This window comes from Rhinolophus hipposideros, assembly GCF_964194185.1.
Source record: "Rhinolophus hipposideros genome assembly, chromosome: 2".
In the NCBI taxonomy this organism is placed as follows: domain Eukaryota; kingdom Metazoa; phylum Chordata; class Mammalia; order Chiroptera; family Rhinolophidae; genus Rhinolophus; species Rhinolophus hipposideros.
The window spans coordinates 71,248,910-71,263,098 of record NC_138048.1 but is presented as its reverse complement, the minus strand read 5'-3'; the positions used below and the strand labels follow the sequence as shown (position 1 = coordinate 71,263,098).

General features: G+C 37.7%; 1 protein-coding gene across 1 annotated transcript in view; it reads right to left on the bottom strand.

Moving 5' to 3' along the window:
• SPATA16 (spermatogenesis associated 16) overlaps positions 1-14,189 on the bottom strand; it is a gene marked incomplete at its 3' end in the record, with an annotated part of 204,093 nt that overhangs the window by 16,342 nt on the left and 173,562 nt on the right. Inside the window, exons 8-9 of the mRNA XM_081077396.1 lie at positions 10,128-10,292; positions 7,529-7,612 (exon numbers count right to left, since the gene is read on the bottom strand). Coding sequence (XP_080933522.1) covers positions 7,529-7,612; positions 10,128-10,292 — 249 coding nt within the window. The remainder of the gene's footprint in view (positions 1-7,528; positions 7,613-10,127; positions 10,293-14,189) is intronic.

The window sequence follows — 14,189 nt, the reverse complement described above, 5'->3', positions numbered from 1 at the left end:
GGATAGAAGACCGTATCTGACCAGCTTCTCACATTGACTGCCATTACCTGGGTGCAGGCTCAAGCCATCCAACGTTGGGTTTAACCCACCTTGGGTTTAAACCACCATAATTACTCTCCTATCATGCAATAACCTACTAACTTGTCTCCCTGATTCTACCTTTGCCCCCTTCAATCTACTCTCTCCATTCAGAAGCTTAGATTGTTTTCTTGTTTGACAAAGCATTACGTCCTCTGCTCTCTCACTTCACTTCCCATTACTCGCGTTAATTCTACTCCAGTCACCCTGCCCCCCTGCAGTTCCTTGTACATGCCAGATACGCTCCAATCTTCGGGTTTTGCATTTGTTATTTCCTTGGAATGATTTTCACCAGATATTTGCATGGTTTGCATTTCCTTCAGGTTTTTCTTCAAATGTCACCTCCATGAATCCTGCCCTGACTATTCTATTGCAGTTGAAATCATCTGGCACGTTCCATTTTCTTTCCTGTGTCCTCCACCCATGGCATTTATTACTTACAACATATTCCACATTTCTAGGTAGTTTATTTCCTACTTTTCTCTAGTAGAACGTAAACACCACTAGGGCCCTGCTCTTAACAGTGTCTGATGTAGCGGAGGTGCCGGGTAAATGTTTGATGAATGCATGAATGAGTTGCGTGTTAACAGACCTGTGGGTTATTCAAAAGGTGCGATTTCCCAGGCATTTTTGTTATAGACTAAAACTAAGCAAAGTGTGATCATCTTAATTAAAGAGTCCTGTAGCATGGGACTTGCTAACACAAGAAAATTTACCTTTTTTTTGACTAACCTACTTAATTTTGTATATGTACAGCAAAATCAACATACATATGCCTTTTTTGAGTTAATTACTGGAAAGAAAATAATACTCTGTAATGTCAAACCAAAACAAAAGCTAACTTCCGAAAAGTCTATAAAGAATGTATTTTTCTTTTTTTTCCTTTTTTTTAGCATTTAAAAATGTATTTTAGTTCTAGTGAATTAGGAAAAAACACAGTTGCCTCATACTTTCTCTTTCTGGATTCTTAGGGAAATCTCAAAGAAAACAAAATATAGACAGGAGGTCAGCACTCATGAAGATTTCATCTTGATAGACTTTTTATAGACCTATAACAAAGTGGAACCCTGAAAATTGTGTTAGGTAATGGGGATTCTGACAGTCTCTATAACTACGTGGAACTAGGAGATACTGCTATAATTCTGCTGCTTCCGACGGAAACTTCAAGTGTTTTCATTAGGTACAACAGCTGTTTCTATTACAGATAACAGATCTTAGAGGTGGTGATACTGATATCAACTTCTAGTAGGCTGAGAACACAGTGTAGCTTGTACAATTAGTTTTTTTTTTAGATTATTTTTTTCTGCACACGCAAATTAACTCTGTAGCAATAAAAGAAAATTACTTACTTGCTACAGAATTATCTGAAAGTGATAGGATCATCCTTTGTAGAGTCACATTAACCAAATTAAAAGCCCTTGGGAAAAATTTGGCACCCTGTTCCTTCCCATTCACATCTTCCTAAAGACCTCTCAGGAGCTTCTATTTAGAAAGCTAGGATCATTACCAGGGCACTTAATTTGGAAAGATTGGCTGCTCACCAGTGAGGCTTTCTAGACACCCAATGGTTGGGTAGAGTGGCTTTGCAGTGTTCCAATCTCAGTGGCCTTGAGACGATTATCCTCTTGACTCCTGCTTGCTTGCTGGTAAGTTTTCCAGGCCAGGCAGAGTCACAGCTCTGCTGCTGAAGCTTGTCTCCAAGACGGACACTATCATTTCATTTTGTCACTGAATGCATGTCTACTCCATGGAGAAGTGGAATCTATTCCTCCCACCCTATGAATCTCAGTTGCCCTGTGACTACTTTGGCCAGTAGATCTGCTGGAAGTTTCTCTGCCAGTTCTGGGACTAGCCAATAAAAGGACTGATGGTTTCCACTTTCTCTTGAAATACTTTTTTTTGGAACCCAGCCTAAGTCACATGGAGAGATCACATTAACACACTCTAGTCAACTGTCTCAGCTGACTAGTGTCACCTGTCAGCCATCCTGGAGCCCAATGTCCTAGCCCCATGCACAGAAGCCTTCTGATTGAATGGCATTAGAGACACCGAGCAAGAACCACCTAACTGAGTGTGGTCAGTCCACAGAACTGTGAGATAGTATCGAATTGTTTTAAATCACTGTATATTTGGGGGTGATTTGTAACACAGCGATAAGTAACTAAAATGGGGCAAAATGGGAAGCCACAGGCTAAGTGCTCCTAAGATTGTGGGCATCAGCAATGTAGCCTGTAGGGAGGTGGTATTGCTGGTTGTTTATAAGATGTGGACAGATTTAGATAAATGACCATCTGTCTTTCACTTTTTTGGCTGGTCATTGGAATTTCATAATTGGACTGTTGTTCTATTATCACTTAGATTTATAAATACAAATATTACTATACAAATGTTATTTGTATATTATAAAAACAAAAATATTATTACATTACTGTACAAATGCAAATATTTCTGGGAAGGGTAATGCTCTAAACCAAGGTACAACAAGCTTTTTCTGCATAAAGACAGATAGTAAATATTTTAGGCTTTGTGAGCTATACGGTCTTTGTGGAGACTACTCAACTTGGCCAACGTGACATAGATGATACATATAAATAAATGGCATGGATGTGTGACATAAACTTTTTTTTTAATTAAAGTTTATTTGGGTGACCATTGTTAGTAAAATTATATAGATTTCAGGTGTACAATTCTGTATTACATCATCTATAAATCCCATTGTGTGTTCACCACCCAGAGTCAGTTCTCCTTCCATCACCATATATTTGATCCCCCTTACCCTCATCTCTCACCCCCCATCTCCCCCTTACCCTCTGGTAACCACTAAACTATTGTCTGGGTCTATGAGTTTTTGTTTCTCATTTGTTTGTCTTGTTCTTTTGTTGTTTTTGATTTATATAACACCTGTCAGTGAAATCATAGGGTTCTCTGCTTTTTCTGTCTGACTTATTTCGCTTAGCATTATATTCTCAAGATCCATCCGTGTTGTCACAAATGTTCCTACATCATCTTTTCTTACCACCGAATAGTATTCCATTGTATATATATACCACAACTTCTTTATCCATTTATCTATCGATTGGTTGTTTTCATGTCTTGGCCACTGTAAATAAAGCTGCAATGAACATTGGAGCACACATGTCTTTTTTTTTATTATTTATTTTATTTTATTTTTTTAATTTATTTATTAGTTTCAGGTGTACAAGACAAGGTAATACTTAGACGTTCATCATTTATATCCCTCACACTGTGAACCCCCCTACTCCCATCCACTATCCCTCCGACCTCACACTGAGCCATCACATTATATATATAAAATTATAGTTGGCATTCATTAATGTTTAGCTTCTGGTGTACAATGCCATGATCAGGTATCCACAGTATCCCTGAGGTGGTCTCCCAAATAGGATGCATGTCCATCGGATACCCAACAAAATCTTTACAACATTATTGAATACCTTCCCCAAATTAATTTTCAAAAAACCCTGAGGCCATCTTGTGGTTACCAGCTGCTTCCAAATCCCTTCACCTTTCCCCTTATCCCCAACCCCCCCCACCCATCTAACAACTCTCGGTTTTTTCTTTGTGTCCCCAAAACTGTTTCTGATTAGTTCATTCACATATTCTTTTCTTTAGATTCCACATATAAGTGAGATCATATGGTACTTGTCTTTCTCTTTCTGACTTATTTCGCTTAACAAAATGTTCTCTAGATCCATCCATGTTGCTGCAAATGATAAGATTTCTTTCTTCTTTATGCTTCTTTATGGCTGCGTAATACTTCATGCACACATGTCTTTATGTATAAATGTTATCAGATTTTTTTGGTAGATACCCAGGACAGGGATTGCTGGGTCATACGGTAATTCTATTCGTAATTTTGGAGGAACCTCCACACTGCCTTCCATAGCAGCTGCACCAGTCTGCATTCCCACCAACAGTGTATGAAGGTTCCTTTTTCTCCACAGCCTCTGCCACACTTATTACTATTTGTCTTGTTGATGAAAGCCATTCTGACTGGGGTGAGGTGATATCTCTTTGTGGTTTTTATTTGCATTTCTCTGATGGTTAGTGATGTTGAGCATTTTTTCATATGTCTATTTGCCATTTGTATATTCTCTTTGTAGGAAAGTCTCTTCAGGTCCTCTACCCATTTTTCAACTAGGTTGTTTGTTTTTTTGTTATTGAGTTGTATGAGGTCCTTGTATATTTTGAGGCACTGTTTGCAAAAATCTTCTCCCATTCAGTTGGTTGCTTCTTTATTTTGTCGATGGTTTCTTTTGCTGTGCAGACGCTTTTAAGTTTGATATAGTCCCATTCATTTATTTTAACTTCGACTTCCCTTTCCTTTGGAGTCAAATTCATAAAATGCTCTTTGAACCCAAGATCCATAAGTTTAGTACCTATGTTTTCTCCTATGCAGTTTACTGTTTCAGGTCTTATGCTTAAGTCTTTGATCCATTTTGAATTAATTTTGGTACATGGTGACTGATAGCAGTCCAGTTTCATTCTTTTGCACATGGCTATCCAATTCTGCCAGCACCATGTACTGAAGAGGCTATCTTTTCTCCATTGTGTGTTTTTTGCTTCTTTGTCAAAAATTATCTGTCCATATTTATGTGGTTTTATTTCTGGGTTTTCAATTCTATTCCATTGGTCTATGTGTCTGATAAACTTTATTTACCAAAATAGATGGTTTGTCAATTTTGACCTGAGGGTTGGAGTTTTCTGACCTTGTTCTAAACAATTATTTCTGTATTCAACATAAATATTTGATTAAACTGCTCTCATGAGCATTGTATTTGGTTACCTCTAGATCCTATCTCTCCTGCCATTCCTTCTGAGTCTTTGTAGGTTTCTCTCCCTAAGATAGAAATGTGCTCCTCTAGGCTCTCTTCTTATTCTATGCTCTTTCTCAGCCATGTGACCCACTCAAACAATTTTAGTTAATACTAATTTGGCAATGACTCAGAAGTCTTTATCTTTGTTTAGTGTTTTATCCAGAACCCTTGAATATCTTGCCAATATCTTGCCATTCAATGTACTTTTGTGCCAGTTATTAGCTTAAAGTCTCTCAACTCCAAATTCACCCTTTATAATTAGTTCTTTGATACTGGGGCTGGAAGTCTGCAAACCCTATTCCTATGTTACCAGCTCTTAGTCTCTGTCAGTAGGGCAACAGAGGGACACTTCAATGCCAAAGGACCAAGGAGGGACTTGCTGCTTCCTGTTTACTTGCTGCTGACTTTCTGTCTACTTGGGGTTCCTGGGAGCATGTCTTCAGCAAGCTTCTTCTCTCCAGAAACATGTTCTTTTCTGTAATAGCAGTTGAATCTAGTTTTTCCAAAAGTTGCAGAATTACCTCTATTACTAGTCCCTCCCCTCTTCATCCCCTACTTCAGCACGAGTGGGTTAAGACCCTCTCCTCAGAAGTCGGGGTCTCAGACCTTCAGGACCCCTCCTTTAAGCGTGGAGATTCTAGCACCACCAGATAAGCAGCATCTCATAGGGGGAGGTCTGAGTGTTGGCCCAGCTGGGTCTCTTTTCCAAGTTTCGGTTTTAGTAATTCCAACCTCTTCTTTTTGACTTCCCAGCCCTAATGGATGGTAGATCCTTCCTTTAATTAGTTCCTTTGTGATCAATTATTGTTCTCCTTTGCTTTTTCAGTTACCTAGTTAACAGTTTCATACCTAGTTAACCATTCTTTATATTAAATTCCCTTTCAAATATCTGGCATGGTTTCTGCCTCACGACTGGATTCTGAGGGAGTTTATATTCTCCACCAAAAGTGGCTCTTCCAGCAGTGTTTCCTTCCTTAGTAAATGGCACTAGCAAACCTCTCCCTATCCCCTGCCCAACGGCTCAAGCCAAATATCTGGGCATCGTTCTTAATTTTTTCTATTCACTATATTCCCATATGCAACCAGTGAACTACAAGGCCTGTTGATTTGGCTTCCCGAATGTTTCTTACATCTATCTGCATCTCTCTGTCTCTGTGTGCTCTACCATAGCTCAAGCCACCACTTCTAACTGTAGCCCCTCATTCTGTTCTCCCAGTACGGCCCTAGAAATGTCTCAAGCACACTTTTCAGTGAAATATTTTCTGAAACATTTCAAATTCTTAACATAACTTAAAAGTCCTTCTGTGATTTGACTTCTCCTGCCTCTGCAGTTCATTTTGAAATATGTTCCTGCACCTTTGTCAGTTTTTCAGTGTGCCATGCTTTCTTTGCATTGGTAGAAACTGTTCCCTTTGTTTAGAAATCTCCCTTTTCACCTGGATAACTACTACATATCCTTTAAATGTGGTATAAATATCTCTTTCTCAGAGATGGCTGAGCCTCCCAGACCAAATTTCCTGACCTCCCAGACCAAATTATACTCCCGTATTTGCTTCCATAGATCACTGAACATCCACTATTTTACTATAATATTCAGTAAATGTATAACTAACTGTTTAATAACTGGTTATTTCCTACATGGTAAGGCTCATCTAGACAGGCACTGTGTTTCTCTCGCCCAGCACAATATCCTTAACACCTAGTGTTCTTTCTGGCGTAGTAAATATTCAACAAATATTTGCTGAGTTCAGCTGATGTCTGTTTTATACATTTATCATAGGGCCTCTGAATTGATTACAGAAGACTCACGTTTCCTCAGATGTACCAGAATCCCTCATGGCTGGCTGACTGTTACCTCTTAAACTAAAGGCTTCTTTGATTTGCTTCTCTCAGATCTCCTGACTGATACCAGTTGTCCCTTTGTGGGTTCTTACAATGTTTGGAGGAGACTGAATGGGGAGTGGATCGATCACAATTTATTACTTTTAGCTGGACTGGAGGCTCAATATTACTCATTTCTATGTTGTCAGAGGGCTGTGTAGTATCACACAAATCTCCTCACACAAGTGTCCTGCATACCTGGGGCCAGGTACATCTTGGTGCTTGTTTTATTTAAGTTCTGGTAGCCAATGAAGGGATGTTTCTCTACTTCTAACACCAGTATCTTACTCCTCCTCACAAAACATCGATGTGCTAGTTTCTCTGTAGTTCCCTGAGATGTAGCCATTTTTTTCTCAAGTGACAGAAAATGGGAGAAAGGGTTGGGGAGTGGACTAAAACACTGATGGAAGGGATTTTTGAAAAAATCTATAATAACCCATAATGAAGAAGCAGACGATGAAAACAGAATACGAAAAAGAGCAAATAAGAAGACCCATGAAAGCATATGACCACAATCTGTTGGAAAAGAAGCAGACCTGAGGGATTAGGTTAAAAAAGTCCGTATTTGATTTGGATTCCAGAGAGAGAGCTGCACTTATTTTACAAAAAGAAAACAAATAATAAAACAACCCAAAGGACTTTCTTTCCTTTTTATCTTCTAAACAGATTTTACCAAAGATGGACATTTCTTTAAGAATAAGATATCCTTTCCCTTCAGCTGAAAGTTTTACCTTTTGGATTGTATTCCACACACGTTCTTTATCGTTTCTTCTTCCTTCAAGGGTGTCCATAGCATCTGCCATTAGTGACTGCAGCTGTGGCACCAAGATAAAAATTATCAGTGTGGATTTCACACAGAAATAACTTCTCTAAATACACAGATTAAAACCTAATTAAAAAATCATTTGTACGCTGATGATTTTATTACTCATCTTTCCGACAATGAACATTGCTACCTCATCTTTGCTTCAGTCATTACCGAGTATTATTGCAGATATAAAATACTGAAACAATGAAGAGATTCTTCTTGAAAATTTGTAGAAAACATATAGGTTTTAATGCAGTAAATGTTGATGTTTTGTAAAAACAGATTTGTAAAAAAAGAATGAAGGCGGTAGTTAATTCCCTCAGGAAATGGCAGGCAGTACACGAACACGTTTTTTCTCCTAAGGCTAATGTATCATAATTTTAGGCATCATGCAAAAGCTCACCAGAGGACAATTCTAACATAGTGCTGTTTTATTGGCTCTTAAAGGATCTAGTTCATTTAAGCTCTTTTACTGTTCTTTTCTTCTCTAAAACTTCAAAACAACTAAGTTTTCCTTTTAGGTTCCATTCAAAGGAAGTTTAAAACATTCTATCCTTTGCCATTTTCCAATTTAAAGCAGTCTTATACACACGCTGCATATGTGGCTGCAGAGTCATGAAGCCTTCTCAAGCCATGTGACAGTCGAAACTGAAAAAGAAAGTTCTGTAAAAAAGAACAAATGCCAGTTCAGCTCACTGTGGCATCAAATAGTATGAACCCTTAGATGATTATCTAAGTATTCTGTACTTTAGATACAGCAGAGCTTAAGCAGAAGGGCAGAGAGTTGTCACTCATAACTCTTCTATTGACCAGTCACTGTTTATAAAGCACCATAAAAGGTATTACTAGAATTTATTGTCTAGATTAACCCATGCTTGGAAGTTGAAAAGTGACATCTATTACTTATGGTGATGAAATCTTGCAGGGTACATGCTTTAAAAATATTTGACCTGTACATACATACACATCCATATACATTAAGTTTTTTTGTCTACTGTGCATATAACATGAAAATATCCTATTAAATCCTATTTTCCAAGGTTTGAGATAGTGGAATATTGCACTAACATGTTAGTCAGGATGTCAATAATGCTAGTTTGGCACTCTTTGTGTATATTTTGAAATATAAGTATTTCCAGAAAAAAGAAAGCCGCAAACGTGTGGTTAAGATCTAAGTGCAGATAACTCCCCTGTATTTTTCATTTAAATCTTGCATGTGTTTTTCAGGAAGACAGGATCAACATTGTGCCAGCTTCTTAATTTAACATTTTCTTTTCTTCCTCTTATCTCCAAGGAGCATTAATCATCTAAAATTGGCTGTAATATGCACTTTGAAAGTTCCATACTGACTGCAGTCCTGAATGCCTTATGAATGGTAGGATAAACACTTAGCCTTTTAGAAAAACGTTCTGCTGCACAACCATAAAGGTTTTGAAAGTATTGCTGCCAATTTTGACTTAGTAATTCTTTGATTCATAGACTTTTTCTTTCCCCATAGTTTTTATCTTTAGTAAGCATAGTTTTATTATTTGGCTAGTCAGACGATTTTACATGCTTACTGTGAACATCAGTATTTATTTAATACCCTGTTACAGTTTAGACGAACATTATAAATGTTGGCAGTCCATTTCTTGATGAATTTGTTATAACTTTGAAAATTCAGAGAGGGAGGGTTCCTTGGTTATCTGAAAATTACAGGTGATCAGTTTGGGCTGTTCTCATCCTTGCTATGTGCATTCAGTTCAGATCGAAAATTAATTTTATCTACTCAAAGTAAAGTGCCCTTCCCAATAACCCATTAGGATATCCATTTGGAATACATGTTGCCTTTCCTCAAATGGCCAGCGCACTGTTTAATAATTGTTTTTCAAACAAGGTGCTATGGTTTCTAGTACTAATTATGGTTATTATATACAAATCTGTTTGAAGATTGTTTGAGACGTTCCTTCAACTAGTTTTTGACTGCTTCTGTTTTTCCTGAGTTAACTGGTTAATTCAGTTTAAAAACAGCCGTATAACTCTACATTTTCTCCTCAAATAAAATAACTGTTTTATTTAAAAGTACTAATGTGTGTGTGTATTGGCACTGCCAACTTACATGTGACACTAGAAATGGCTTTGTAGGCTTGGTTTTCTATACAGCAATTACTCTTTTGCCTCTCAATTTTCCATAGAAAAGAATCATGTATTAACATATCTTGGAGTTTAACAAACAATTTATTGAAATTTAACTTTACTCAAAACAAAAAGCCTGATGTGCAATATGAATAATCAGCCCTTTCTTTCGCTTTTTACACATCACACAGTTCTCGATATAAAAATGGAAGCTAGTCAATGTGAGCAAATAAAAAAAAGACACTCACTTTTCTACATTTTCCAGTTTCTTCATTAGAACGCTTCATGAGGGTTGGGGAGTTCACCCTCAGACTACATTTATTATGACAAATTTCTTTCAGATCATATCACTTTGCTGTTGGCTCAGGGCCTATGAAAGCCTTAAACAAAGAAAAACAAATGCTTACCAATTCCGCCTCCTGTTGACTGATGTCCTGTAGATAGGGAATGGTTGCTAGCTCTGCCATTACTTGATTGATCACCTGGGACTGCTCCTTTACTCTCTGCAGCTGGCTGAGGAGGCTGGCATATTGCAACTTCTCCATCACACCCGAACACGCATGGAAATTCCCCTAGCCTCCCAGTAAAAGCAAATGTTTTAGAACAAAACCACAGAAGTAGACCTTTCTCTGGGGATTAAAGCAAGGGTTCGTTATGTTTGAAGCAATGGTATCTAGTACAAACAAATGTTTCCTTCTATCATTCTAGAGAATTATCTGTACCCTTCCTTCAAATAGATGAATGTATATAAGAGGGAACACTTTGCAGGACTATTGACAAGGATTTGCAGGTGGCCCTGCATAAAGTAGTTGGACTGAGGGTAAAGAGGGGACTGAAATTGAACCTGTGCCCCACTCTCCCAGTGGTGATCCCACAGAGCTATGTCTATTCAGAGTAGGGAGACTTTATCTATGTCACCAAGGCATCAGAAGAGCTAAGAGTTGCCCACTATCTTGTTTATATAAAAGAATATTTGTAAATGCAAGTTGAATCCTGAAAAATGTTATGCACATTGAATTCTGCTTACCCCAATGGCTTATATCAAACCTTAGCTCTGCTTTTATCTTTAGTTCTCATTGATGGCCTTGGACACTGGCTCCTCTCCTTGTGGGATTATAGCACTTTATTCTGATTTTTAGGACCATCCCAGAAACGGACATGATCTGTCTTGAAATAGACCATTGTCTATATTTTTAAGGGCTCCCAGTCTCCACGAATGCACTAGTATTTTGGGCTTTCTTAAAATGGGGCCTACTTATAATAAGATGGCCCACTTATGTGTTTGCTACTGCCAGCCAGGAAAGACGAAACATTACCTTCCCTAAAAAGTTTAATATAATTTATAATGCTTGATAGGAGAAGCAAAATTTATAATAAAATTCTTACATTTACATTTAGAAAAAAGTATTTCTGACAAAGGGGAATCTTTCAGAGTTAAAAGAAAAGCCTGACTTTCTACTATTTGGAGGGTGATGAGAAATTGGAAGTCATACGAAAATTTAGTTTGGCAATTTCATGCCACATCCTGGTGCTCAGAAGAGGAAGGCTGGCTGCCCAGTGTCCCTCTATGGCATGGTTCCTCCTGGACCACCTGCACCGGAATCACTAGGCTTTTGTGTTAACTGCGCAGAGTCCTGGGCCTTACTCAGTGAATTACAATCTTCCTTTGTTTGTTTCTTTCTTTCTAATTAAATTTATTGTGGTGACATTGGTTAGTAAAATTATATAGGTTTTACGTGCACATTTTATATAAAATATCATCTATATATTGCACTGTATGTTCACCACCCAGAGTCAGGTCTCCTTCCATCACCATATATTTGACCCCCTTTACCGTCTTCTACCACCCCCACCCTCCTTTACTCTTTGGTAACCACTAAACTGTCCTATGTGGGATAATCTCTTGTTATGTGTTTCTGGAAATAGGGATTTTGGCTAGGTACCCTCAAATATTCAACTATCGTAAACAAGTTGAAGAACCACCTTAAAGCTTAATAGCTAAGCAAGGACCATTTTCATTTGTCCATACTTATAAAACAGATTCCCTCCCCCCCCCCCAGAAACTAGAGAAAGCAGACATTATTTTTCTTTCTTAAAATAGACTCTCTTCTTAAGAGAAAAATCATTAGAAACTAGCATTACTAAAGAGCATCTGAATTTCAGCTTGAATTTAGAAAGCAGTCCTTTCTGAAATGTCATACTCATATTTTGATTGACAGCAACCTCTAGAAGTTGGCATTTTTCTAGAATCTTGGTAATAGAGGAAAGTCGAGCACCGTGGCATTGTGTTTCGTCCTACACCTATCTATGCCATTCGAGTTATGTCCTTCTAGCCCTGCTGATTTATTCTCTGAAATTACTAATTTATCTGAAAATCTATAAACTTATAGGAGCGATGATTGCAAACTGTGGATTTGGAATCCTTTTTCTAAATTGACGAAATAGCTAGCCTACCCATTTAGTTTAAACATGTAGCTAAACAATGGGATTCTGTCAAATAGAGGAAAGCAAGTTGCAGGAAAAACAGTTTCCTTTCTGAAGAAAAATTGCTTTCTTTGTCTTTTTTTAAAAAAATAAACAATGGGGCTGCTTGTAGGATAGTGGTGTAGTGACTCAACTCCAAAGAGCAGAAACAACTGAAGCCTGCTCAGGAACATAATGTATCAGTGTAATTTTCCAAAACATTAGGAAAATAAAACTAGTGGAAGGCAATGGTGCTTTGTTACCTTGATTGTTGGAGACATAACAAAACAGGGAGTACTCCATACAAATCAAATACTAGAAAAAAAGAATATAGATGACTGCTAATAGTCACCCATCCTCCCCCAGCCACCAGCCAAATGCAGAAAACTACAGATTAATATTTTACGTATACAAAACAAGGGTCTTTGAGAGACAAAGTAAAAAAGAAATAAAAATTAATATCTAATGCCAGCAGGAATGTTCTGATGCTGTTGTTTTAAGAAAATAAAAGAAATAATTAAAAAAATAAAGGAATTACCTTAAACATCTAATGCTAGCTAGCAAGGGCTAAACCTAATGGGAAGTAGCCCTCCCAATGAGATTTCACGAGTGATCAAAGGACTCCTAAGCTGCTGGAGAGAGTGTAATAAAGTGGTGATGACTGAAGCTAAAACCTCACACAGGTACAATGAAGGTTAGGTAAATAGCAAGTTCAAATGAAGGCTTCAGTTAGAATTGCTAGATTTCATAGCAGGTATGGATAAATGTTTGTCAAGGAAGTGGCACTGCATGATAGCACTGAAGAGCATAGCCCCAGTGTTTGGAATATATTTCCATTTAATATAACATAGACATACTCACTGCAAAAAAGGGTAGGAAACACATATTATTGGTTATTTCAAATGTGCATGTGTAAACATTTTTTTATGCTTTGCTTGGAAGAAATTAAAAATAAAATTAATGAGGTATTAAAATTATGGTTAGTTGGGTCATTTTTTGGCAAGTCAGCCTGTGAAGGAGGCTTCATGCATGGCAGGAGATTTTATTATTTTAACTCTTTAACATTTCGCCTAGGGAGCACGGTACATACGGTGTGAAACTGACAGCAGCCAATAAAGTTAATGAATGGGAAAGCACAGTGGTATCCAGTAGCATGTGCAATAATTAGGACAAAGATCTAGAGAAGGAAAAGTACCATTAAAGCAGAGTTATGCGTTGAATGGGACTGAGGTTCAGTGGGATTAAAAGCCACCAGACAGGGAAGTGGTAGAATATTTTAGATTATAACTCTTAAAATGCCAGAAGCATTCTTGTTTGGCCATGTATTGTTGTGTGCCTAGCAAAGGAATCTATAAAGATAAGGAGACTGGTGTCAGAGTATAAGGAGAATCATTGCTTAACATGTAGAAACCTCCTTCATACCAGAATGCCCAACTGTGTCTACCACACCTCATGGCAAGAAGTGAAAGTTCATGTTCCCAGGAAAGACCTACTGTGTGCAGTAGATCTACGCCATGAGACGGTACCTCAAATTCTGCTTTTGTGATGCAAAGCACAAAGGTACCTAACTTTTGTGACACTGAACATATCAGTGATCTAAGAAAAAAAATGGGAAATCCACAGGACACTTGCACAATCTTCCTTTTAGAAGACTATGTAATTTCAAAGTACATAATTTATATAAAGAAAAAGAAAGGTCTGTAAAATAGTCCTCTTGTCAAAGCAAACTAAAAGCAAAACAAATAATGAAAACTTCTACAGTTTGTAATACTTTACAAAGCGCTTCAACGTGGATTATGTACTTTTGGTCTCACAACAACTCTACATGGTGGGCCTGACAGATATCAGCCTACTTTATAAATGAGAAGAAACAGCTCCGAGGTTAAGTGACTTGCCCTCGGATTACACAACCAGAGCACAAACTCAGACAAAAGCCTTCATCTACAGGAGCCACAAAATAGGGTGGCAACTAATAAGGGCAATGCAATGCCTAAGCATTCAAGTGG